General features: G+C 33.6%; 1 protein-coding gene, 1 long non-coding RNA gene, 1 other non-coding gene and 1 pseudogene across 3 annotated transcripts; 1 reads left to right on the plus strand and 3 right to left on the minus strand.

Annotated features, from left to right (window-relative positions):
* Positions 1-6,737: 6,737 nt before the first annotated feature.
* TRNAD-GUC (transfer RNA aspartic acid (anticodon GUC)) lies at positions 6,738-6,809 on the minus strand. The gene has a single exon. It is a non-coding gene; the product is annotated as a tRNA-Asp (tRNA).
* A 3,817-nt stretch (positions 6,810-10,626) lies between these two features.
* Positions 10,627-20,357, minus strand: LOC112004760 (tRNA (guanine(26)-N(2))-dimethyltransferase 2). The gene is made up of 11 exons (XM_065760149.1): positions 19,936-20,357; positions 18,578-18,877; positions 18,351-18,438; positions 17,715-17,836; positions 16,875-17,014; positions 16,691-16,763; positions 15,868-15,889; positions 13,326-13,540; positions 12,720-12,914; positions 11,566-11,643; positions 10,627-11,188 (listed from the first exon to the last, which is right to left on the minus strand). The coding sequence occupies exons 1-11, from the start codon at positions 20,059-20,061 to the stop codon at positions 10,955-10,957; spliced, it is 1,593 nt and encodes a 530-aa protein (XP_065616221.1). The 5' UTR covers positions 20,062-20,357; the 3' UTR covers positions 10,627-10,954.
* Positions 14,853-15,651, plus strand: LOC136061820 (uncharacterized). The gene is made up of 3 exons (XR_010623682.1): positions 14,853-14,994; positions 15,308-15,447; positions 15,559-15,651. It is a non-coding gene; the product is annotated as an uncharacterized LOC136061820 (long non-coding RNA).
* A 2,516-nt stretch (positions 20,358-22,873) lies between the features above and the next one.
* LOC112037496 (scarecrow-like protein 3) lies at positions 22,874-24,256 on the minus strand (annotated as a pseudogene).
* Between the last annotated feature and the right edge of the window lie 1,773 nt (positions 24,257-26,029).

Raw genomic sequence — 26,029 nt, forward strand, 5'->3', positions numbered from 1 at the left:
AACATGTAGGGTCACAATTTGTAGTCTAAACTCAAAAAGTATAGGATATGAGCCCAATGAGCCTGATACAATGAATTTGTAGAGAGTGAGTGAAAGAGCTGAGCTTGTGGTGGATTGGACAACGGTTAATAAGGATTTCAAAGATGAACAAGCATGAAACACATGTAAAGCTCAATAAAATGATTGTCCAAGGAGATGGATTATGAATTAATCTAATAGTTTTGAAAGTTAATACAATTTTTAGTGCTACAGTAATTCATTTTTTCTCTCTTTTCTCTCTTCCTTCTTTTTTTTTTTTCTTTTTTTTTTCTTTTCTCTTATGGGAGGTCTTTTACATTATATAGTTCTTTTTAGGCCATCCTGATTGTGCACTTGTTAACCATCTAAGTTTTCACTTGAGTTCATGTCCCATTAAAAGTTCAAAACATCTTCTTTGGCTCTCTGTAAATGGTGGTAGTTGAGACTGCACTGTTCATGGGTCTTCTTCACATAAATGCGGACAGAAAAGTTGCTGCAGTGCATTTAATGCGATGGTAGCAGCTTTTCTTTTAGATATTTCTGTGTTCTTATCACCTTTGTACGTGCTTAAGGTTCATTCTGATCGTTGGAACTCTCTGGAAGGTCACCTAAATTATCCAAATGCATGCTTGACCGATAATTATCTTATCCGAGAAAGAGCTACTCCTCAGACTATATTCATCCATTCTTTACTTACGTGATTCTCAACTTTGAGGCTTCTCCCAATCATTTATTCCTCCTCGGGCATATTCACGTCTTCGGATAAGGCCTAAGACCCAATATACAAATTTGGGCCCTTATCCCTACAGAACACATGAACACGAAATTACTACATAGAGTTTTTTAAACAGACTTATAATATATTACATAACTAGAGTACCACTAAAACATATTGTTATCTTCTTTTTCCTTTTTATTATTGTTGCAATGCCTTTTATTGTGAGATGTCGAATAGACTGAACCCATTGGAAAACTTTTCAAATAATAGAAACACTTTTCTTTATTTCAAAATTATATTTACATAGTTAAAAGACTTAAAATTTGGCCTTGATTAATTATTGGGCTACCCAACTCATATCTAATTATACCTTATTTATTTGTTCACTTTCATCTCTTAATTTGTAGTTTACTTTTAGTAATTTAGCCAACGTCAATCATGAGAAAACCAAAGTTATCAATTTTGTTCCATTAATTTTATAATATATTTTTATAACACAAAATGAATATACCTAGAGTATTCATCACATAGTCTATACCATATAAAAGTATAAATTGAAAACCAAATAATATACATTATTAACATAATCGCTATATATATAAACAGATAATTTCATGATATGAACTGTAAGTATGTACATTGTATAATAACTAATAATTATAACATCCATGAATCAATCAATGTCAATACCTTAGCTTATTAGCACCAAATTTGAAATATAAATCAATAAAAGAAAAATGTACTTCTCATATGTAATTAAACCGGGAAAGTTTCAAAAAAGAAAAAAAGAAAAAAAGAAAAAAAAGAAAGCGAGAAGAGAGAGGGGGGGTGGGGGGGGGGCTTAAAAAAAGTAACAATTTGTGTAACTGTGTAAGTATTGATAGAATATAGCTTATTGGTTGAAATTTAATGAAATGGCCAAAAACGGGTAGAACGGATCAGAATGGGCCGAATTTTTGGACAAGGTAGATTATAGGAGTCTTTTGGCTAAATATTGCTAATTCTGAAACATATTTGTGTTATAGGTACTGTTAAAAGTTATTTGGGAATTTGAGGAGAGAGATTGAATTTTGGCAACAGCGTTGTCGAAATTCCAAGAAAAGTAGGAGAGAGAATGAGGGAAAAGGTGGAGAGAGAAAAATGGTGAATTACGGCAACACTGTTGCCGTAATTCGTTGCCCAAATATCTGCCCGGGCACTGTGAGACGAAGTGTTCTGAGTGGTGCCCCAAACAAATTAAAATAAATTTGTCCCTATTGTGGCAATACCATTGCCAAAAATGGGAGTGGAAAAAAAAAAAAAAAAGTGAATACCGAAATCTAGGAGGAATTTAAAAAAAAAATATAATGTGCTACATACACAATATTTTTACAATATTTTCACAACAAATCACAGGTAACTGGTTATTATTGATTCAAATTTAAATTTAACATTGAGATTACTATTTTAATCCAATAATAACAATAAGTAACAACCTGACACTTAGAATTTGTTGTAAAAATATTGTAAAAATTTTGTGCACTTCATTTCTAAAAAACCAAAAAAAAAAAAATCCTAATTGTGGCAATTGTATTGCCGAAATACCATTGCCACAATTGAAAAAAAAAAAATTCCCAATTGTGGCAATGGTATTGCCGAAATACCATTGCCACAATTGAAAAAAAAAAAAAAAAATCCCCAATTGTGGCAATGGTATTGCCGAAATTGTGGGAAAAAATTTTCCCCACAATTTCGGCAATACCATTGCCACAATTGAGAAAAAAAAGTTTTTATATATTTTTTCCAATTGTGGCAATGGCATTGCCAAAATTGTGGGGAATTTATTTTCTCCACAATTTCGGCAATACCATTGCCACAATTGGGAAAAAAAGTTTTTATATTTTTTCCCAATGCCAAAATTGTGGGGAATTTATTTTCCCCACAATTTCGGCAATACCATTGCCACAATTGAGAATTTTTTTTTTTTTTTTTAAGAAATGAAGTGCACACAATTTTTACAATATTTTTACAACAAATTCTAAGTGTTAGGTTGTTACTTATTGTTATTGTTAGATTGAAATAGTAATCTCAATGTTAAATTTAAATTTGAATTAATAATAACTAGTTACCTGTGATTTGTTGTGAAAATATTGTAAAAATATTGTGTATGTAGCACATTATATATATATATATATATATATTTTTTTTTTTTAAATTCCTCCTAGATTTCGGTATTCACTTTTTTTTTTCCACTCCCATTTTCGGCAATGGTATTGCCACAATAGGGACAAATTTTTTTTAGTTTGTTTGGGGCACCACTCAGAGCACTTCGTCTCATAGTGCCCGGGCAGATATTTGGGCAGCGAATTACTGCAACAGTGTTGCCGTAATTCACCATTTTTCTCTCTCCACCTTTTCCCTCATTCTCTCTCCTACTTTTCTTGGAATTTCCGCAACAGTGTTGCCGAAATTCAATCTCTCTCCTCAAATCCCCAAATAACTTGTAACAGTACCTATAACGCAAATATGTTTCAGAATTAGCAATATTTAGCCAAAAGATTCTAGATTATAGGGTGTAAAAATAGATTGATTGACGAAAAAATTTCCAATCATTTTGGCTAAAATGGAATGAAACATGATAACATTACATGCAATGTTGTGTAATTTCCAAAAAAAAAAAAAAAAAAAAAAAACTGAAAATATAAGAGATCGTTTCAACAATACAATGCATGCAGCTTAAATATGCAAAGTAGAGCACACTCGGTTTATTTGAAATTGCATTAGGTGAGAAGGTAACATAGTTTTAAGGCTCCAAAAGCTCTTTCATTGGAATAACTTTGGTGTTTGGCATATCTATTATACAAATAATTCTATAGACGTAATTTCTTAACATAAGTTATGGAAGTAGCAAGTTGTAAGTAGTGGAAAGTAGAATTGACGTTAGTGGTAAATCTATATAAAAATGAAGTCTACCACTCACAAATTATTATTTCAACAAATTGTTGAAAAGGTTTTGTCAATAGCTAAGTTGTTATTATGTAGCTTTTAGTGTGCCACAAAGTTTTTATAAAGGACTCTGAAAAGTTCAAATTTTAAAAATTTTGTTTTAAAACTCTTGGGAGATCTATTCTCTCTCTCTCTCTCTCTCTCTCTCTCTCTGTGAAAATTTTGAAATGCCAAAAATCCCCATGTCACTAATTTTCATTTTTTTTATTAAAAGATATCCATTGCCCGCTATTGATGAAAAATTGAGCTCTTGGATCAAAGGATTTCATGAATTTAATGGCCAAACCTTTTTTTTTTTATTGATTTCAATAATTTTTTATTGGATTTTCCAAATTTAACTAAGTTTTAATAGAAATCCAAAATTTTAATCTGGCTAATTTGGTTCAATTTTAAAGATCATGAAGTTCCCATCAGTTTGACTATTCATGGGCAAAAATCAGTCTTGAATAAAGTGAGATATCGTGAAAACTACCGAATTTAGGTTTATTTTATAATTTATTAAGAAACACACGTCATTTTATAAAATCTACTATAATTTTCTCCTGAAATGAATGTTAGATTTTTCATGGACTTGGCCGTGATTTTCGCTTTGACTACATGGTCTCAAAATCTTGGGCAAAGATTTACCTTTAATTGTATTAAGATATGTGCCCTGAAATTGCGATTCATTTAGAAAATTAATTGATTTTCCAAGAATGTGGGCCATTATTTTTATTGGGTCCATTTGCTTTCAAAAGGAATTCCAATTTTCCAGAATCAGTCCTGTTAATTTCATTGAATAATACATGAATTTCTAAATTGAGTTTCAAATGATGGAAAGCTTTTATATAAGATAATTTTGTAAAAATATAATTTTTATCTGCAATATATATATATATATATATGAGTTATGACTTTAGAATTAAAAATCTAAGACTTATGTTTGTGTGTGTGTGAGTGTGTGAGATACTTTGAATTTTTCTAGAATTCTGAATCAATGTGATAGTTTAGTCTCGGCCTCCCCCAAAATAAAAATCATGGTTCCACCCCTGCATACGTGCACAACTATTCTTGAGCAATGGAGGGAACAATGGGTTGAATGGGAACATCTTAGGCCAACACTTGTCACTGACATTAGTGATGGCTTTACAACAAGCAGGACCACTCACACCAAATTCTCCCTTGGAAAGAGATCCATGAATCTCAACAATGCACCCATCAATGCTTTTAAGCGATGACCAGCATTTTGCAATGTCTTGTTCCAATTGCCGACTGATAATCCTGGAAAAGGTAATAGCATCTTCTCAGAGAGTTTGCTCACAGTGATCTGATCAGCTCTCGGAAGTGAAGGTGCTAGTGCAGCTCCTCCAATTCCAGAGCCAGTTAAACAAACTTCTTTTATCGTTGATTGAAAAGCTGGGTTAAAAGGGAACAATTTAGGCCAGCAACGCTCTCTGATCAAATTAATGGTTTTGCAACAAGTTGGTCCAAATAAGCTAATTTTGCCACTAATAAGTGAATTAGTAATATCTGTAAGACACCCTTGTACACTTGTAAGAACTGACCAACATTGTTGTATATCTTTATTCCCACGCAGCGTTGCTAAAAACCCTGGTAAAGAGGCCTTGCTCGCAACCAGTCCGGAGACCTGTCCATTTCCTTTATGTGATTGAGCACAAGAGTTATTGAGCAGTGGAGTAAAGATGTGAATGGAGGGGAACAATTTAGACAAGCAATTTTCCTCAATTTGCGTGATGGCAGTGCAACAAGAGGAACCTACAATGCTAAATTGGCCATTGATAAGTGAACTAAAAATTTGATTCAAACACCCTGGTATGTTTACAATAGATGACAGACATTGCCCATTTGCCCCTGAAGGTCCCCCAGTCCTAGGAATTGAGAACAATTCAGGTATTTGTGGTGACTGAGCTAGCCTAGTAGGAACTAACACTACCAAACATACACACAGCAGTATTAGAGCAGTGTTTGGTGATTTTTTACCCATGGTTCTTAGCAAAATGGATAAACTTGTAGTGTGTGTGACTAATGGTTTATTGGTAGTGTTGGAAGATGCTTAAGGCTAATGGAAGTGAAAGGATGACAATTTATAGTACTTATCAAAGACATAAAAGCTAAAACGTTTTTTTAGTGCCATTGATGCAAGTGCAACAGTTTTATAATTCAAAACTGGTGCTGTCAGTACTAATGGAATCAATGCTATCTTAAATTAGGACTAAGGTAAGTTATACTTCATTGATGTAGGTAACAATTTTTCTGCTAATCATAATTTTGTAAATAATGAAATTAATAATAATAAACCGGAAGGGGTCCTTTGGCATATACATCAAGGCTTCTTAATAAAACTTTTTTTTGTTGTTGTTATTCTTCCCATCAAGCAAACACCAGTTAAAAAGTTATGTGTTTTTTTAGGCTTAAAAAGATACAATGTGTAAGCCGTTTCCCTTTTATTGACTTGTGATTCAAGAATTTTTATAATATATCTTTAATCAACAGCATCTAAACAAGTTCAAAAATAAATTAATTAAAATAGAACGTGATATCTCCCTCCCTTCCCACCCCCCCCACTCTCTCTCTCTCTCTCTCTCGCGGCAGCAATTGAAACAAAATAAAGTGAAAGGCAAAAGAAAATTTAATAGCACACAATTAACAAATATTAATTGTGAGGTAAAATTCACAATATTTCAAAATGAAACTACGGGATGCCCTTTCTTCTATAATCTCTAGTACATCACAAAATTAAAGTCAATCTCAGTCAGGTATAGTTGGAAGTTATACAATCACAAATACCATTAAATTTCAGCTCATGATATGCCCTTAAAGTTACAAAGTAACAATTGAAAGATGAAAAATCCATCTGAATATTACTTACTTTTTAGGATTGATAACAATGGAGGGAGAGAACTGAGAAGTTTGTTTTTCAATATTTTGAGCGAACCAGTGAGTGAAGGCCTGAAGGGGTTTTTTCTTTTTCTTTTTCTTTTTCCTTTTTTTCATGAAAAAATTAAAAATAAAAATACGCCGTTGCCGGGGATCGAACCCGGGTCACCCGCGTGACAGGCGGGAATACTCACCACTATACTACAACGACCAGTTGATAAGCTGTAAACACGATATCTTACTTAACATTACTTCTTGTCGCGAATACCGAATTCTTTTACTCATTGTGCAAGAAAAGTATCTCGGTTAACATAAACCTCCTAGATTCAATAAAATATTCAAAATTGAAAATCCATACAATTTTAACAATGATTACTATGACCAAAATTAATAAGGGTAAAGAACTACAATTTTGAGTAAAGTTGGGGGTGATTGTTCAATTTTAAAATTTAATGAATAAATTATAAATTTGATATTAATTTAATATGGATTTTTTTTTTTTTTTGTATTTAACTTTTTTTCTTCTTTTTCTTTTTTCCTTTTTTTTTGGGTTTAAATATATATAATTCAATAGACAAGGGTTGGAGAAATTTAAACTCTGAATGTTTTGTTGGAAATAGTAAGAACTACTAGTTGGACTATAAAACTTTTGACTTTTTTCTTTTACTTAGTTTGTCCCATATGTCAAGGTTTCACATGCCTTATTTACTTTTATGAGGGTAGTTTGGAATTAATGGTACAATTTTTTAAAATTAGAAAATAGCTTTATTCAATTTGAAGTTTAATCACATAATCATATATAACTCACAGAAGAATCTTGATACCTTTTACCGACCGAACTAAAAAAATTTCTATTTGCTATGCTTTCTTTGCTAGACATTGTTGAGGACACTTTTGGCAGATCAACAAAAGGCCCAAAACCCGTTAATTTGTCCGACTCAAAACAACTGGTGCAGCCTTTGTAATGGCAAAGCTCACAACTATTCAAGTCAACAACCCATAAATTTGAGCCTTGGAATCCAATTAAGCTAGGCCCACTAAGCCGGCAGCAAAAAGCCATAAATATGGCCCAATTGTTGGCAAAATCATCGTATGAGGTTGGTTAAAATAAACCCCATGAATTCAAAATCCCTAGTTTCCTACAACAAGAACACAAACATTCCAAAATCATATAATGAGATTGGCTAAACTTGGGCCCACGGGATTAATACTAACCTAGCAAGGGTTCCCAATTGAGACATAAACAAAAGATCAAATAAATTTCTTCTTCATTATGTGACCAAGCTCATACAAAGGAGAAAGAGCTAGCAAAGGGAAGGAAAAATGAGCAATGGATTGGAGAACAAAAGGGTCATTCCACATCAAATGAGCTTGGAACACATGTGAGATCGTTGGGTCCGTGATTGATGTCATGTGTAAGTATAGAAACTCATGAAAAAAAAAACATATCTGCTATATAATAAGCCTTATTCCGACATAACACATTCCCATTATAAATAAGAATAAATCACCATTAATGCAAGGTTTCCATGATCATTTAAATTCAACAAGTTGAGAAGAGACTTTTCTTTTTTGGGAGGCATTTTTCATGGAACTTAATCAACCAAGTTTCCATTCCTAGAGAATTCATACTTTTCAAGACGAACTCAATGCAAGGAGTGCTAATACTCAGTAGCTACAGTTGACATTCATCTTATTTAGTAGATTTTCAAATGAAAAAAATTATTTTATGAGACAGTCTTTTGAGACATCTCTCTCACACCATGTATGAGTTCCAAATATATAAGAGAGATATCTCATGAGACCGTCTCATGATATATCTTTTGTTTTAAGTGGTTTAAACATCATTATAAAATAAGGAGGAACCTAAAACGTGAAAGGGGAGATTAGATTAACTCCAAACCATAAAATATAGAACTCACACACACTTGAAACAATTACGTTCATATATTTCTTGGCATTCTAAATCTATACAATAGATATGCAATACATTTTTATGGGTTCCGGATTTCATAAATAGGAGTATCTCTTTCTTCTTTATCACACCATTCCTAATTCTTGTGTATTTCCTAAAGCTAATACCCGATTTTTTCCCAAGTTGTAACTTGTAAGGGCTGGTAGCAAGACTTTTTTTCCCTCTCTTTTGCAGGTTTCTTGGGTGTTGCATTACCTAAAGACACACAACTAGCCTTCCTCATCATTCATGTGGATACAAGTAGCCGATTTGGCTCCCTGAACTAAATGCGGGTCATCAAGGAAGCTCAATTAACCTTGGAAACATGGAAAACGAGCAAAAGATCCCAAACAGGCATGAAGCTCCACAGTTGCAGCTTTTGCGCACACACTAAAACAGTAAATCTGAAAACTTGAATGCTGTCCTTATATCTTTGATGAGGTAGCCAATACTTGAACTCTGCATTGAGGTGTTGTGTATAGCTGCAAAAATGAAAGCCGAGTCCCCTTCAAGTTTTGTTTCTTAGTTCTTAGATTCCAACTTCCTTGCAAACGCGAGAACTCGAATGGAAATGCTGCCTTTTAATACGCCAACTTCATTTCTTGGTTCTTTCTTTTCACTTAAAAAGTTGTTACTACTTCATAAGTTCATATTACAATTTTAGTTTTTAACTAAAAAATTGAAATGAACATAGTGATACTCATACTAATTGCAATAGAAGTTAGGCAGTGTACTTCGTAGTATGGACCTCGCTACAAATTCACAACAGCCCAAGTCTTGCACATTTGCTTTGTTTGGGACGATTCTATTAAAGTACTTCTCTCTAACAGAGTATTTGGATGGCGGATGAGAGAATAGAGGAGAGTGGATAGGGGTGCTTTAATTTATCTTGTTTAAAGGAAGAGAGGAAAATAATTGAAAATTTTAATCTCTCCAAATTGGAGAAATTTAGAGGATGGATTCCATATATTAAAAATTTTAAATTATATATATATATATATATTTTTTTTTTTGGGAACAAAAGAAAAATATAATTTTTGATTTATATAATATTTTTCTTGATTTTCCTATCATTCTTTTTTAATTTTTAAAATATCCAAATAAAGAGAGATATCTATAAGCCATTCTTTTATCCCTTTCTCTTATCTCATCTCTCACCCTCTTCACTCTCTAGCTTCTCACAAAAAAAAAAAAAAAAATCCCTATTCTCCCGAAAGAAAAGAAAAAAAAAAATCTAATATTTTAGATACATGTAGCATCATACTCAATAGTTGATACTGCATGAATTTAAAATTCAAGATATCTCCCCCCTTATCTTTTTTTTTTTTTCCCCAAACTTCCACACACAGTGCAAGTTTCATGGAAGTTCAAAAATAATGGCCTGATGCTTTATTTTTACTTTTTTGACAAAATGCCAATGCAATTTGATTATGTAATCATGTAGACTAAAAAATGTTCTATGCATTTTGATTATGTAATCGTGTAAAATATAAATCTTAATATTAGAAAACAACCATCTTACACTCCATTTATTTTGATGAAAAATCTTGTGAGAAGATACTTTTATGTATTTTCCAATGTTTAGTAACATTATTAAAAAAAATTAAAGGAAAAACTTTGGTCAACATAAAAAGAATAACTTATTTTTTAGAGATTTTTTTCCATTAAAAATTTTTAGAAAACAACTCTATCTCACAACAAACTAAGGAAATTTAGGAGACCATTCTCAACTTATTTAAGGTTGCTACCAAACATAAAAATATGATATAATTTTATAGAAAACAATAATGTTGAACCAAACAAAGCATTAGTATGGATTTTAAGTTGAGAATTAAGACAAACGGCTCGTTTTAGTACACAAATTTGCAATTCACCAATTGTACGCCCAAGAATATGTAAGCATAGGGTGGAAAGGATTTGTATGGGTCTCTAATTGAACATCAAATAAAGTCCAGGGTGCACCAAAGTTTCTTTAATTTCACTTTTCATAAAAACATTGCTATGGGAGCAACACGACTTATAAAATACGGTGTATAACATGTTAGAAAACCTACTCTTCACAAAGCAAGTGAAATTAGAGTAATTTCAAAGCTATGTTTTTACCTTATGGATTTCCATTAACTAAAAAAATTGCCAAAAAATACAATTCTAATATCACCAGAGTTTCTCCATTCCCATTTTCTCCTAGTTATATTAAACTGTGGGACATTTCGTGGGATAGAACATGATCTCTCGCTCCCTCCCCCCAGAAAATGAACACTTTAAAAGAAATAATTAAAAGGAAAAGAGAAAGCATACAACGATTTTTTTTTTTTTTTTTTTCAAAAAAGCAAAACTATGGGAGTTGACCGAGGTCCAGGTAGGTTTGATCCCGAGACATACTTCCAAGGAATAGCTCAAAATCATGAATTTGTGGAGGGCTCCTGTGCCTTTTGACGCTTGGCAGTAGGCTCTTCATCTTCATGGTCAACAGTTCCATTCAAAGCCTGAGGACCCAAAAGAGAGATGTGCTTGCTGGTTATTTTACGACCTGCCCGGAGCTTTGGGCCCCAATGCCTTTCAGGATTTGGAAGGAAGCGCGTGACCTTCTTGGCTTGTGCTTTGCTAAGTGATGCAACAGCCCGAGCAAAATTAGCCTGCCCAAAAGTTAAAAAACAAAAAAAAAAAAGCCGAAGAGACATGAATTTTCAGTCACTCAATAGATCTCTCTCTCTCTCTGCATGCACTTGTGCACACTTACACGTGCGTGATAGACTGTCTTCAGAACATGTAGTTTAAACTCTAAAGGGCAATAAACTAATTAAAGACAAGGTCAAGCAATATAGCAAACAAGAAGAATCGTTTAACAATAAAAATAAAAATGCATGCATAATAGGTTGTCTTTGGAAAATGTAGTCTGTACTCTGAAGATTAAAGATAAGGTCATCAAAGCAATAGCAAACAACAAGAATCATTTAAAAATAAAATAAAAATAAAAATAAAATAAAACTGCAACTTGGAAGGTGACACGTACTTGAAGAACTGGTTCCTTGGCAAGTATCACACTTCCCGGCTGATCTGGTGGCTGAGCTTTCACTGGATGATTTTTTACCTAAAGAAAAGGAAACCGTGTCATTTCTCCTGAGATGGTCGCATTTACCCACTAACAAGTCAAACTGCATTCTGTTGTATAGCTTTTTACCACTGAAGTACAAAGGAAAACTTTGATTCCCTCGATTGAATAAAGGCTGCCTATTTTAGTTATATATTCATTACAATGTAAACCAAGCCTAACTGATCACAATGTGTATATTTTTATTTTTTGAGAGGAGTTTTTAGCTGATTGAATTCACAAACCTATAAAGGCATCAATGCATCATCACTGATAATTTTTTAATTGTATTTTTTTTTTTTTTTAACTCTACAGTAGGTATAGGTATGAGTGGAACTTGCATAATGTGGTTGTAGTTAAAGGCTGCATTGAAGGAGTTTTATTGATTTATTTTGGAAGATAGTCTTCAACCAAAAGCAATAGGTAGCAGGTTCAAGTCCGGGAATCAGCCTCTCCCAAAAAAAAAAAAAAATATTGGGGATATGGCTGTCTACCAAGACCAATCCCAGATCCCACAAAAGTGGGACTTTCGAGCTCTGGGGATGACTTTTTCACACTTAATTACTAAGGCAAACAGGCCTCCAAGATTGGGATGTCTAGCAGAGTGCTTCACCTCCTTGCAGAAAGCAACACCAGAAGGGTGAGGTCTTAGCAATTAGCTTCTAGAACTAGCTAGTATAATAGGCATTAGGCATTTTGAGCTGGAAGGAGGCAAGTAAATGAACGAAGGCCTTTACCACTAATGAAAATAAATCCACTGTACACTCATCAAGTCTTTTATAGAATGTAGACTACCAAGTGAAGACTTTCCAGTTTCCACTTATCAAGAAATTTCTGATTTAGTTGAAATCTAAACAATAGCCAGTTTGTGGAACCCCAAAACAAAATCTAAACAATAGATAGTTTGTGAAAACATAAAACAAGATGACACAGATACATGAAAATTTGGCCATTTCAATTGGTGGCTTAGAAGAATCATATGCAAAATCAAAATAAAGAAACCAAGATGAAAATGCAGGGACCTAAAGAAATGGATACGTGCACATGTTGAAAAGATAATAAAAGTGAATTCTTACCCAACACCGCATTATGTCCCAAATGACATCCATGGGAGCATCCGATTTCAGCCCCAGTGGATTCACATGAGTTCCAGATATACGATATCCAGCATTGATCACAGCTGAACGGAAAATTACTGCTGATGGAGAAGTACATTTAAGTGTGGCGCATAGGCTGTGCAGACTCACAAATAGAGGAACATCAGGCAATTCCTGCAAACGGTATGATCATGTAATCAGAATTTAAAAGAGGTAAGATGGCTGTCATAAGGAGGAAATTATCAAATGAAAAGGTCCACACATTGCCCATAAGTTTCACCATCTGAAACCAAATACTAATATTTATTTTTCTTAACTAGGAAAAACCAAATAACTAAAAAGAATATTATAAAACATAATATGTAGAATAGAAACCAATTTTAAATATATTTTAAAAAAAGAAAAGCAACAAACAAGTGTATAGTGCCGTTGAATAAGGCACATTAAAATGTGGTGTTAACTAGACACCAATCTTCTTGGGAAAATTTAAGAATTACCAACCGATCTATTGTAAAGACTCCCACCAAAATGAATAACTATACACACATCAAAGATACAACATCAGGGCAAAGTAAACAAACAAACCTCTGATACATTTGTCAGTGCAGCAGAGATTCGAGCATAAGCAGGGTACCGGTCCTGCATAGATTTCACATCTGCCAGTATGGAGGTTACCCATTCTTGATCATGGATGGGAGCAGACCATATAGGTCCACCCATGTTAAATTTCTTCCCACAGTCACTGCATTCTTGATGAACTGCAGGGCCAAACCCAGGCAGATATCTTACACTGTTGTTCTAGAAGAAGAAAAGGATTAAAGACCATAGCATTGTTAGAATTTTGACTTGAACTTAGAAACAAATTAATTATCATACATAACTAGCCCTGTATATATATACACACACACATATTAAATGAACCCTTGGATCAATCCATTAAAACCGATACATTAATGGTTAACAAGGGCATATCAATAATTGATATGCTTTCCCTTTTCTTTTTCTTTTCCTTTTCTTTTTTTTGGGTAAAGAAAGAAGGAAGTTTTTTTATTGGTAAGTTACCCACACACCTAGTGAGTCTTCAACCCAAGACATCACCTTCCATCCCATTATTATGGGAGGAAGTGTGAGTTGAAAAATAGCTCACTGGGGATACACAGAAGATCCTTTCTAATATAACTTCTCAACAAAACTTTTCTTCTATGCCCCACTATCATTGTGATTCTTTTCATCTTCAGCCTATTGGGAGGACTATGTCCAAGGTACACACATCTTTATTTCATATGACATTGCTGCTAGTAATTTGTTGTTGACATAGATGTATTTTAACACTAATTATGCCCATTTATGAATGACAATAACCTAATATGATTTCATTTTGAGTGCTTCAACTATGTTAGCTGGAGATAATACTAAAAAATCAAGAGGGAGGTTATGAAAGCTACTAACATATTTCTTATGATGAATTGGTTTTGTTCTAAAGAGCTCCAAGATGTTACATGCTCTTACAAACTCTTACAGTGGTGTGTGTTTAAGATTTTCATGCTCATTTCAAGCATTAGCCATTAGATTTGTCACAGTACCAGCAGTGTATCATGCATATGGGCTGTCGTTGGTTCCTTTCAGGTGGTAAGATATTGTCAAAGATTTAATACTCAACAAAATTTGGAAAATAGGCAATCAGCAGGTACCCCCCATGCAAGTGCAGGGGCCACCCTGCACCCTCTCCATTTTTAAAATAACCTAGGGTCATTTGTTCCTATTTCCAAGCCAAGCTCATAAAACCTGGTCTGTGATAGTTCTAGTAAAAAAAAGCTTGTTGGAAAAACTGGTTGGCTTTGCGTTGACATGAGGGTATAAATGCTGTGTATCAACCATTCTGGCTAAAACTGGACAGACTTGGTGTTTTTTTTTTTTTTTTTTTTTTTGTGTGTGTGGCCATAAAAATGAGGCTCTAGACTCCTCCAGCATTCAACTTTCAAGAAATAGCAGGGTATTGGATGGGATTGAATGTTCTATGTTGTGACTGTGTCTGATTACTGATGTTCATTTGTTGCTTAGNAGTTATTATCTAGTGCCTGAATGAGGCCTGTAGTCATAATACTTGTTGTAATCATTTGCTCTTTTTTCAGTTTCTGTTGAAGCTTGCAAGAGAAATATAAAGTTTAATGGTTCAGTAGCATGTTCAAAGGTGGAGCCACATCTTGCTGATGCTCGTGTATTTATGCTCACCCATCCAAAAGAATTTGATGTGGTACGCAGGTGCTTTTTTTAAAAAAAAAAAAAATATATATATATATATAATTACATTTATTTAATGGAAAAGAAAGAATTAAAAAAAAAAAAATGCATCTATAGGTTATTTTCTCTGGATATTTTATCAATTCCAAACTTATCTGAATAAGACTAATGGACGGCTTCACTCCCTGTTCTCATTTCTCAAGGATTACTTATCACCTATCTTTCCTGTTGTTGTGATATATTAGGATATAAAGTTAGCCTAGTATTTATCAACATTTTCAAAATAATCCAGTATTCATAATCCTTTTTGGTTATTGGCGTTTCAGGTTGATCTTGATCCTTATGGCGCACCTTCTGTGTTCTTGGATTCTGCTGTCCAATCAGTGGTAGATGGAGGCATGCTGATGTGTACGGCAACTGATATGGCAGTACTATGTGGGAGTAGTGGGGAGGTTTGCTATTCCAAGTGAGAGTTTTGTACTTGTCTCACCTTCAATCAAACTATGGTTTTCAGATTATTGGGCTTATTATTTATTGACCCTTTTTTTTTATTTTTTTTTTTATAAATAATTATTAGATATGGTTCCTATCCATCACGAGGGAAATATTGCCACGAAATGGCTTTGAGGATCCTCCTTGCGTGCATTGAGGTATTCCTATGCCTTTGAAATACATATAAATAATTGAAAATATTCTTTTTTATGTTTTTTTTTTTCCCTTTGTTTTAGACCAAAAGCAAAGAGAACTGCTATTGTCAATATTTCACTGTAGTTTGCTTGCCATATGTTTTAAAAATTCTAAAAGCTTTGTGAACTGTTTGAGTTGTTTAACTCTGTTCTCTTATATTTCTTCCCTTTTTCTCCCCTTCTGTAGTGGTAGTCTTTGTTTGTGAGTGTGTGTGCTTTGCTCTATCTAACAGCACAATATGTATATGTCTATCAGGGTGGGGGGTTGTAACATTTGGAATTGCCTTTTTTTTCCTGATTAAGTATGGATGTTGCACAATGGTTTTGGCTATCAAGTGCAAGTGAGCAAGTTTGATTCTAGAGAGTAGCCACTTAATTCAAATGCTCTAGGGTAGGAACCCATTTTGGTAGGGTAAGCACTGGGTAATCCTAAACTTTTCTAGTGGTAGTCACTCGTTAGAAATTCAATACTACAATAAACTATGACAGGTGTCATCACATCAGTATTGATAGGGTCTCCCAATTTTTGTTTAGATTGGCGATGTTACTTTTAGATTGGAACTGTTCAAAATAAATCAACCAAAATGGGTTCCTACCCTAGAGCATTTGAATTAAGTGGCTACTCTCTAGAATCAAACTTGCTCACTTGCACTTGATAGCCAAAACCATTGTGCAACATCCATACTTAATCAGGAAAAAAAAGGCAATTCCAAATGTTACAACCCCCCACCCTGATAGACATATACATATTGTGCTGTTAGATAGAGCAAAGCACACACACTCACAAACAAAGACTACCACTACAGAAGGGGAGAAAAAGGGAAGAAATATAAGAGAACAGAGTTAAACAACTCAAACAGTTCACAAAGCTTTTAGAATTTTTAAAACATATGGCAAGCAAACTACAGTGAAATATTGACAATAGCAGTTCTCTTTGCTTTTGGTCTAAAACAAAGGGAAAAAAAAAAACATAAAAAAGAATATTTTCAATTATTTATATGTATTTCAAAGGCATAGGAATACCTCAATGCACGCAAGGAGGATCCTCAAAGCCATTTCGTGGCAATATTTCCCTCGTGATGGATAGGAACCATATCTAATAATTATTTATAAAAAAAAAAATAAAAAAAAAGGGTCAATAAATAATAAGCCCAATAATCTGAAAACCATAGTTTGATTGAAGGTGAGACAAGTACAAAACTCTCACTTGGAATAGCAAACCTCCCCACTACTCCCACATAGTACTGCCATATCAGTTGCCGTACACATCAGCATGCCTCCATCTACCACTGATTGGACAGCAGAATCCAAGAACACAGAAGGTGCGCCATAAGGATCAAGATCAACCTGAAACGCCAATAACCAAAAAGGATTATGAATACTGGATTATTTTGAAAATGTTGATAAATACTAGGCTAACTTTATATCCTAATATATCACAACAACAGGAAAGATAGGTGATAAGTAATCCTTGAGAAATGAGAACAGGGAGTGAAGCCGTCCATTAGTCTTATTCAGATAAGTTTGGAATTGATAAAATATCCAGAGAAAATAACCTATTAGATGCAATTTTTTTTTTTTAATTCTTTCTTTTCCATTAAATACATGTAATTATATATATATATATATATTTTAAAAAGCACCTGCGTACCACATCAAATTCTTTTGGATGGGTGAGCATAAATACACGAGCGTCAGCAAGATGTGGCTCCACCTTTGAACATGCTACTGAACCATTAAACTTTATATTTCTCTTGCAAGCTTCAACAGAAACTGAAAAAAGAGCAAATGATTACAACAAGTATTATGACTACAGGCCTCATTCAGGCACTAGATAATAACTAATAAACACTTGCACATGGCTCAAAAAGTGAATTTTAAACTGGAGGGTGAACCTTTTTTTTTTTTTTTTTTTTTGGGGGATGACAAGGAACCCCCTCAAGGTATGGGTACATTTTTTTTTTTTTAATTCTTTCTTTTCCATTAAATAAATGTAATTATATATATATATATATTTTTTTTTTTTTTAAAAAAAGCACCTGCGTACCACATCAAATTCTTTTGGATGGGTGAGCATAAATACACGAGCATCAGCAAGATGTGGCTCCACCTTTGAACATGCTACTGAACCATTAAACTTTATATTTCTCTTGCAAGCTTCAACAGAAACTGAAAAAAGAGCAAATGATTACAACAAGTATTATGACTACAGGCCTCATTCAGGCACTAGATAATAACTAATAAACACTTGCACATGGCTCAATAAGTGAATTTTAAACTGGAGGGTGAACTTATTTATTTATTTATTTTTTTTTTGGGGATGACAAGGAACCCCCTCAAGGTATGGGTCAGTGGGACCACCACCGAGGGGCAAACCCCGGATGCCTACACACCCCCACTGAGCAGGCATTGAATAAATCATGAAATGCCTCAACAAGGAGTCGAACCAGAGACTTCTGGGTTTATAGGCATTAGGTAATTGTGAAGCAACACAATTATTAGTGGAAAGGGAGGCAGGTAAACATATCTGCAATATACACACAAATGTTTGTTCTACAAACATGTATCTAGTTTTCTTGGACAAGTGTGTACATGTATCTCCAGAAAAGTAAGCATTACAAAATGAAGTATACTTTTTTTGGGATAAGTACAAAATGTCATATACTGAAATATAAATAGCAACCTTTATCATTGTCTACTGCCACAACTTGGCCTATCCCTTCTACTTCACGAGCATATCTTAGAGATCTCAACCCAGAAGCTGCCAAGGCCTGTACATTCAAAAGGAAATCACAAATTATTTAATAATATTAAAGATTCAAATATTCCTAACAAACTGTTCAAACTGGAACAAACGAATGTTATTAAAAAATGTTAACTTAAATTAATAACAGAAGATTATAGAAACACCTCAAGAACTCTTGCCGGCTTCAGTTCTCCACGTCCTTTTCCCTCAGGGGTCTTGACCGATTCTTTTGAAATGCTACATGGTTCATCCTGATGTGCCTCTTCAGACACTTCACATTCTCCATTAGCTTCTTCATCATTCATGAGAGATTCATCAGCTGCTTCTCCAGCAGGTTCAGAGGAATCCTTCTCAGAAGCCTTTGTTGCTGCTTTCGTTCTTTTCAACAAATATGCTTCATGCTCCTGTTTGCGTTTGGATATAAATGTCCTCAAGACAGCAATAGACATGTCTCTGTTGTCAACCTGATTATTACATATTGAAACAATTAGAAGCCTTCACGTGTGCAAGAAAACCACAAAGCAGGTAACAGAAGGTAATTACAACCAACAATTAGCTATAACCGCCAAAAATTACCCATACCATGTCGCATCTTCCAGAATATTATCAATATAATAGAGCAAAGTTTGAACATCACATTTTGTTTAGAAAAGTTTGAACTCTGAAGGTATCATCCCAGGTCACACTAGAGAATGGCACAATGCATGAATAACAAAACTTATCTAATCTTATCTTCCCATGGTACTCTAAAATCCTCACCTGCTATAATCTCCACCTCAATTCACTAATTGCCACATTAAGAAAGCTCAAAACAAGTCAATTGTAGCTTATTGCATTTAGATTATTTCCTTTTTATTTATTTATTTTTTATTTTTTGTGGGGGGGAGGGGGGAGGAACTACACATGAATAGGAATCCGTCTCTTCAAAAAATAATTGGGGGCTAGGCTGCCCACCAATCACCACTTACATCCCAGCAAAAGTGGGAGCTTTGTGCACAAGGTAGTACCTTTTTAAACTAACATGCAACTAGGGTCTTGAACCCAATACGTCACCCTCCAACCCATTCTTTTGGGAGAAGGAAGTGCCAGTTGAGTTATAGCTCATTAACGCATGTAAATTTTTTCCAATGTCAAATGAAAAAGGCAACGTACACACACAAAATCTGTCACATACTGAATTTCTGCTCAATTCCAGAACATCTATAATCTCAATCATAAGCAAATCAAAAGGTTCTCTTTGATAATTATATAACACCCAAAAACCTCAGTGAATAATCAATTGGACTTCAATTTATATTCTACTAACAATCAAACGTTTCAATACCAGAACCCCATCAAAAAAAAAAAAAAATTCTGAGCAACCAAACATATATCTTCAAGTGCTAACAAGGACCCATCAAAGTCACAAGTTAGAATCCCATCTAAAACACAAAATCCATTTAAAAAAATTTCATCTTTTCAACAAAACATAACAGAAAAACCATAAAATTGCAGAAAAAGAAGAAGAAGAAGATTAAGGCACCTGGCTGGGATTGTAAAAGACCTCATTTTTGCGCATGAGAATCTCAGCCTCTCCCTCCTTGATGATAGTATAATCTTGGGGATCCGCCGACATTGTTCCTCCTCCCCCTCCTCCAGTTTCATGCATATCCTTCTTCTCCTCGTACCTTGTACTTTGCTTATTACTATATATCTACAGACAATACTTTAGAGAGAGAGAGAGAGAGAGAGACAGAGAGAGAAGCTAAAGACTTATTTATAATACAAATGAATCTTTCTGGGGGAGTTTTTAAGGTTTTTGCAGTTCGGAGAGTTTGAGAGAGCTCGTGCAACAAAGAGAGGTATTTATGTCTGTGTGACTTTAGCCTGACATCGTATCGGGTTAGACGGCTAGGCGTGTTGAATTGATTTGAAACCCTATGAGGATTTTTATTTTCTTAAACCCTAATAAGCAGTAATAACTGCCTCTGAACAAGCACTCACGCACGGTCTTAGGAGTTCTTTTATTTTTTTAATAAAGATTAATAATTTATATTTATTATAATTTAGAATTTTTACTTTTTTCAATTATATAAATAAATAAATAAATAAATCTAAGGATGTAATGAAGAAATTATTCTCCCCACAAATGCATAAATCAATACTACCAAGAATTTTGAAAGATACCTGTTTGCTCAACAAATTATTTGAGTCTTGATTGCATTTGTCAATCTTAATTCCAAGCCCCGTAAAATGTGTCCCTAACATCAAAGACATTGAAGTCATCAATTAGTTGCTAAAGTTTGGCTTAATTTTAAAAAATAACCATTGAAAAGCACAAATTGAACAAATTGTCAAAAAAAAAATTTTACAAAGAAAAAGAAACATAGATTGATGAGAATGAAACTTGGCCTTCACAAATATAAGATAAATATAAAACTGACTAACAAAAGTGGAGGTTAATGATAATAAGGAGATCGTGAGTGAGAACGCGAAAAACAAAAATAAAAGCTTGAGAAATTACATAGTAGTAACTGCTTTTTAGTGGGGATGTTGGGATGATAAGTAGTGGGGATGTTGGGGATGTTGGGATGATAAAGATGGATAGAAGTTATAGTACTGGTTTTATAGTAAGAGTTTTTTTTTTTTTTTTAATAAACATCTTCTCTAAACCCTTTTATTTTTGGACTCTAATCTCATTACTTTAAAAAAAAAAAAGGGGGACAAAAAAAACAAATACATCGTGATGAAGTAAAAAAAAAAAAAATGAAAACATGGGGTGAGTTTTGTAGATTGGAAGAGTTTTAAAACTAACAAAAGAGTGATCCTATTTTGTAGGGAGTTAGAGAGTAGAAGTAGAAATTTAAATTAACGTAAAAGTAGGAGTTTATTAGAAGTAGAAAGACATTTCAACGTAGAAGTAAAAATTTATTATTTTTGTCAATTTACTATTTTAACATCATTTTTTAAGTTTTAGTTAGGAGTATTTTTGACAATAAAAAAAATAATAACTAATTTTTTAAATCCTCCTAATATATACCAACAAAAAATAACTATTGAATCGGTGCATGCTAGAATTTGTTGGTCTTGATTTTCAATCTACTAATGTGGGATGTATGGAGGATTTTTTTTGGACTTGTGGGCTAATTATTTATTAGGCCCGTTTTTTAACGTCAATTAGGCCTTAATTGAAATTGCAAATGAGAGGCAAATTTATAGCTGTACTTCTATAAGAATCCCCAAACAATAATGATGCAAATCTAAATGATGGCGTGCTCCAAAAGGTCCAAAACCCACTAATTTTAGGGAAAACGCATGATACTAACACTTATGGACTCGTCACTTTTATTGGTAAAATAATTATGTACTCATTATCAATTAATTAAACTCATGATGTTACTCATTATTTATATTGAAAGACATCAAATGATGGTAAGAATCCAAGTCAAATAGGCAAATATTATTTTTGTTAAAAAGATACTAAAAAAAGATAAAAATAAGTGTAAGGCAGGAGTAATGTTACGGCGAGAAACTATTTTATAATATTTTTACAAACTGTTGATGTGACCAACTTCTTGTTAATTTTCATCTAGACCCATTATTAATATTACTTTTTCATTTAACTATTTACCATATCAGTAGTTTGTAAAAAAATTTGCAAAATTTTTTTTCCTTCTAACATTACTCGTAAGGTAGTTTTGTTGACCCTCCCTATTGAGAGAGAGAGAGAGGTCCCTACTTGGCCACATTAATTTCAAACTCAAAATAAGACTGCAAATAAACCAAATAATTTAGGATTAGCTCAAGAAAAATGCCTGTTTATGTTAATTTGTGTAGCAAACAAGTCAAGCTCATGCCCTAATTTAGGCTTAACCATTAATAATGAGTTAGTGAACAAATTTGTAAACATGAGGCTTGATTTGATTATATATAATATTATATTTTTATATGTATACTAGTCTAAACATATATTTATATGTACTTGAGATTAGATTGTATAAATTTGTATATAGGTCTATATATATGATATCAAATTATTGTTTACTAGAGATGGATTGGTCTTATTGGAACTGTGTAGGTAGTTTATTAATAACATAAACAGTTTATTGTAGTAAACATTCATAGATTTGTGAAGATATAAAAAATTTTAGTAATACTTTTACTATACATGGGAAAAGAATAAATTAACAAGTATTAAGTAACTTGTGAATAAACTTCAGATTGTTCAACAAGAAAATGAACTAAACTTAAACATAATCTTATTTGGTAATCAACTTAAACTCGACCCGTGTTCAAAATAATACTAAATGAACAAGTTTAAACTTTTAGTATTCAACTTGGCTTGGCTTTGGCTTTGGCTTGCCTAATTACGGCCCTAATCCAAAAGACAATTGCCCTATTGAATTAAAGTCGGAAAATTTTAATGGTAAAAGTAAAGACAATAACAATTCTATTTGTACAAAACAAAACCTCTTTGATTGAATAATTACAAGTTTGCTTTCACATAACTCACAAAGTAAAAACAATTAAATGAAAAATAGCTTAACTAATCCATGCAGACACTGCATAAAGAGGCCGTTCATGCCAACAGATCATCAAACTAGATTTATCATTCATAATTTTATAACCATCCTTACCATAGGCATCAATAATCTGCTTAGCATCACACCACATGTGCGCAGGCTTAAACCCAGCTCCAACAAACCTAACAATCCACCTTGCATACCTCTCATGCCTCTCCTCCCTTTCCAACCCTTCACACGCCACAATATCTACAATTTCTCTTCCAAACATTTCCTCTATACCAAGTCTCTTCTCACATTAAAGAGACCCACAATTAACATCCAATGAATCAAACATGGCACTATAATAGTGTAATCCCTCAACAAACCTGTCCACTAAACGATCTAAGTTATGATCGGCTTCTTGCTCAACTAAGAAAAACAATTTTGGTGACATTGACCGAACCATTGCTAAAAATTGTCCCATTTGCTTACAATCCTTAACTTTGTTACCTTTGTTGGGCCCAAAATGTGTATCCACTCGATCATCCCCTGCCAATAAGACGTGAAGATTTAGTATTGAAACAAAAGCCAATGCTTCTCCTGACCTTACCTTAAACATGTCTATGGTCAGCTCTTTTAGACTAACATATACAGGGTTGAATTGGAAGGGAATGTCCAGTCCTTCTGCCTCTTTAACAAGCCTTAGGCCCAACTTCCCTAGAACAACTTTGTTGGTATTTGCACAAGTGATCTTCAAGTGAGGAGGCTCACGGGCCTGGGCCATAAGAGCAAAGCTTTGGATAAGTGGGACCCAAAAGTTGGGATCGCCGGAGCCCAAATCCACGACGTGAATTACACGTTCTGCCGACATGGCTCGGACCAAGGTTTGGGCTATGATGGAGTAGGCAAAGCAAAGATAAGGGAAGGCCTGTGAAAATAAGGCCCAAGATGGGTCCATTTCATGATTAGATAGTTGTAGAGAACGGTTTGTTAGGGCCTTATAAAGGCCTGGCCAGCGCTTGACAAGGCGGCTTGCTAAGGCGTAAGCTAACTGGGCCACTAGCCGTTGCATGGAATCACCGGCAACTGAGGCAAGCGGTGATATGTGGCGGAGACATGCATCGGCACGGTGGAGATTGCCAGATGAGGTGTGGTTAGCACATTTCAAGAGGAGTTGAATGAGATGTAAACCTCTTTCTTCAGACTTATTTACGGCTTCAATGCGAGCGGGCTTAGTTGGGGATGGTGATAAAGTTAGGGAAAGCGCTACATCAGGCTTTAGTGCTGGAGATGATGAACTCATTTGAGCTCGTTCCTCAAAAGCTAGAGCTACACTTTGATCATGTAGTAAAGGATAAATGAAGGTTATGAGGAATACTTTCAAGCTTATAAGGGAATCATATATATATATATATATATTTTGAAGTAGGTGGCGGTGGGAATGAAATGAGAGCTTTACTGTTGGAAGTATGTGAGAGACTGGAGAGTTCCATATGAATGAGTACAAAAAATAAAAGAGTGTTTTTAAAAAACATATATGAGTTGAGTTCATTGACTTCTGGTGAAAGATGGGGTTCACACTTCAGAGGAGTTGGATAATACTTTGTCCTCATAAAGAGGAATATTTTTGAGACTATGGCTTGGAGAGTATTCCGATCTCTATTTCTTAGGGAAGGCCATGTGATTAATATAAGATCTGGTGTGTATTTATCACTGTTTAATAAAATTACTTGCCTTTTTCTCAACAAAAAAAAAAAAAAAAAAAGATCATTCCCTAATCGAAAAAATATATAAATATCATTCTAACCTTCTGTATTACGTTATGAGGATCACTGCCTATACTAAACCATCACTTACATAGCTTTGAGTTGGTGGGATAATAAGCTTATAGAATTGATAATAAGCTTAATATAAACTTAAAAATAAATCAATATTTTACTAAGCTTTTAATTAATTGAGAGTTGGGATCACACGTTTAAATGATACGAGCTTGATAATATGCTTAATTTGGGTTAATAATATACTTTTATTAGATCTCAAGTTAAAGAGATTAATATTGAGCTCAAACTAGGATTAAGTAATTAATTGGACCGAAATCAAGTTTTTATTACACACAAACTTGTGTGTGCGTAACAGGATGTGTGTAGAAGTGTATTTAGCTTTGCTCAAATGTATAGATTCATGATATGATTTGTTGCAGGCTTGCAGCATGGGACTTTTTGGCCTTCCAATGAAATGCCATTGCACCAGCATTAGAGTTTGGTAGTGGTGTCCTCATCACTTGTCATCAACCAAAAGTTCTTTGTATTTATGTGTGTGCCTCTGCATGTGAGTAGAGATAAATTAACAAAGAGGTCCAAGAACAAAAATTTTAAATTACAGTAACGACGAGCAAAGAAGAAACATTCGAAATTTTATATTAATTATCATTTCTCTTTTCACTTTTTGTGCAAATGTCTTAACTTTTTGCTGAGTGGACGCTTGCCTAAACGTTCCCTAAGAAAACAAAGAAAATGTTTGATTTTATTTAGTTATTATAATGGACATTGTACTTTGGGTAAAACAATAAAGTATAGGACACAAAAAAAAAAAAATTATATCTATACTAAGATAGCATACTGTATAATGGTTGAATAATAAAAATGCAAAATATCTTTTTGGTCATTGTATTTTGATCATGTTTTCAATTTGGTCCTCAAATTTGTATAACTTTATTTTGATTCTAATATTTTTAAACTAGCTATCATTGCAGCTCATATCGTCATCTCATTTGATCATTTCATATATGTTATAGTTTGTTAGGGTACTTTTTTTTTTTACACACATAATTTTATTTGAGTACCATTTATTTATTTTTCAAAATACACATCTTATTCTATTTAAAGCCCAAGAATACTTATGCTTGGCAATATTTAAAAAAACTCATGATTCAAATACATAATAGAACAATTTTATCAATGAAATTCAAATCCATAATTAAAGCCCATGGTTTAAACCCATGGCAGTTTATTTATCCAAAAGCCCAATCCTTGATCATTGACAATATTTGAAGCCCAATTTTTCATTAGCAACATCAAAGCTCAATTCTCATTGGCAATATCAAAAGCCCAGTTCCCGCTGACAATATCAAAA

Source organism: Quercus suber, unplaced genomic scaffold (genome assembly GCF_002906115.3).
Source record: "Quercus suber isolate HL8 unplaced genomic scaffold, Cork oak 2.0 scaffold_355, whole genome shotgun sequence".
Lineage (NCBI taxonomy): Eukaryota > Viridiplantae > Streptophyta > Magnoliopsida > Fagales > Fagaceae > Quercus > Quercus suber.

What these genes read in the sequence shown, in the direction of transcription:
- LOC112004760 (XM_065760149.1), bottom strand. Translation starts at nt 20,061, where the DNA reads ATGCATGAAACTGGAGGAGGGGGAGGAGGAACAATGTCGGCGGATCCC. An exon ending in TCTTTTACAATCCCAGCCAG is followed by an intron (nt 18,878 to 19,935) that starts GTGCCTTAATCT and finishes TGTAATAATCAG; the next exon opens with GTTGACAACAGAGACATGTC. An exon ending in CCAAGGAACCAGTTCTTCAA is followed by an intron (nt 11,189 to 11,565) that starts GTACGTGTCACC and finishes ACTTTTGGGCAG; the next exon opens with GCTAATTTTGCTCGGGCTGT.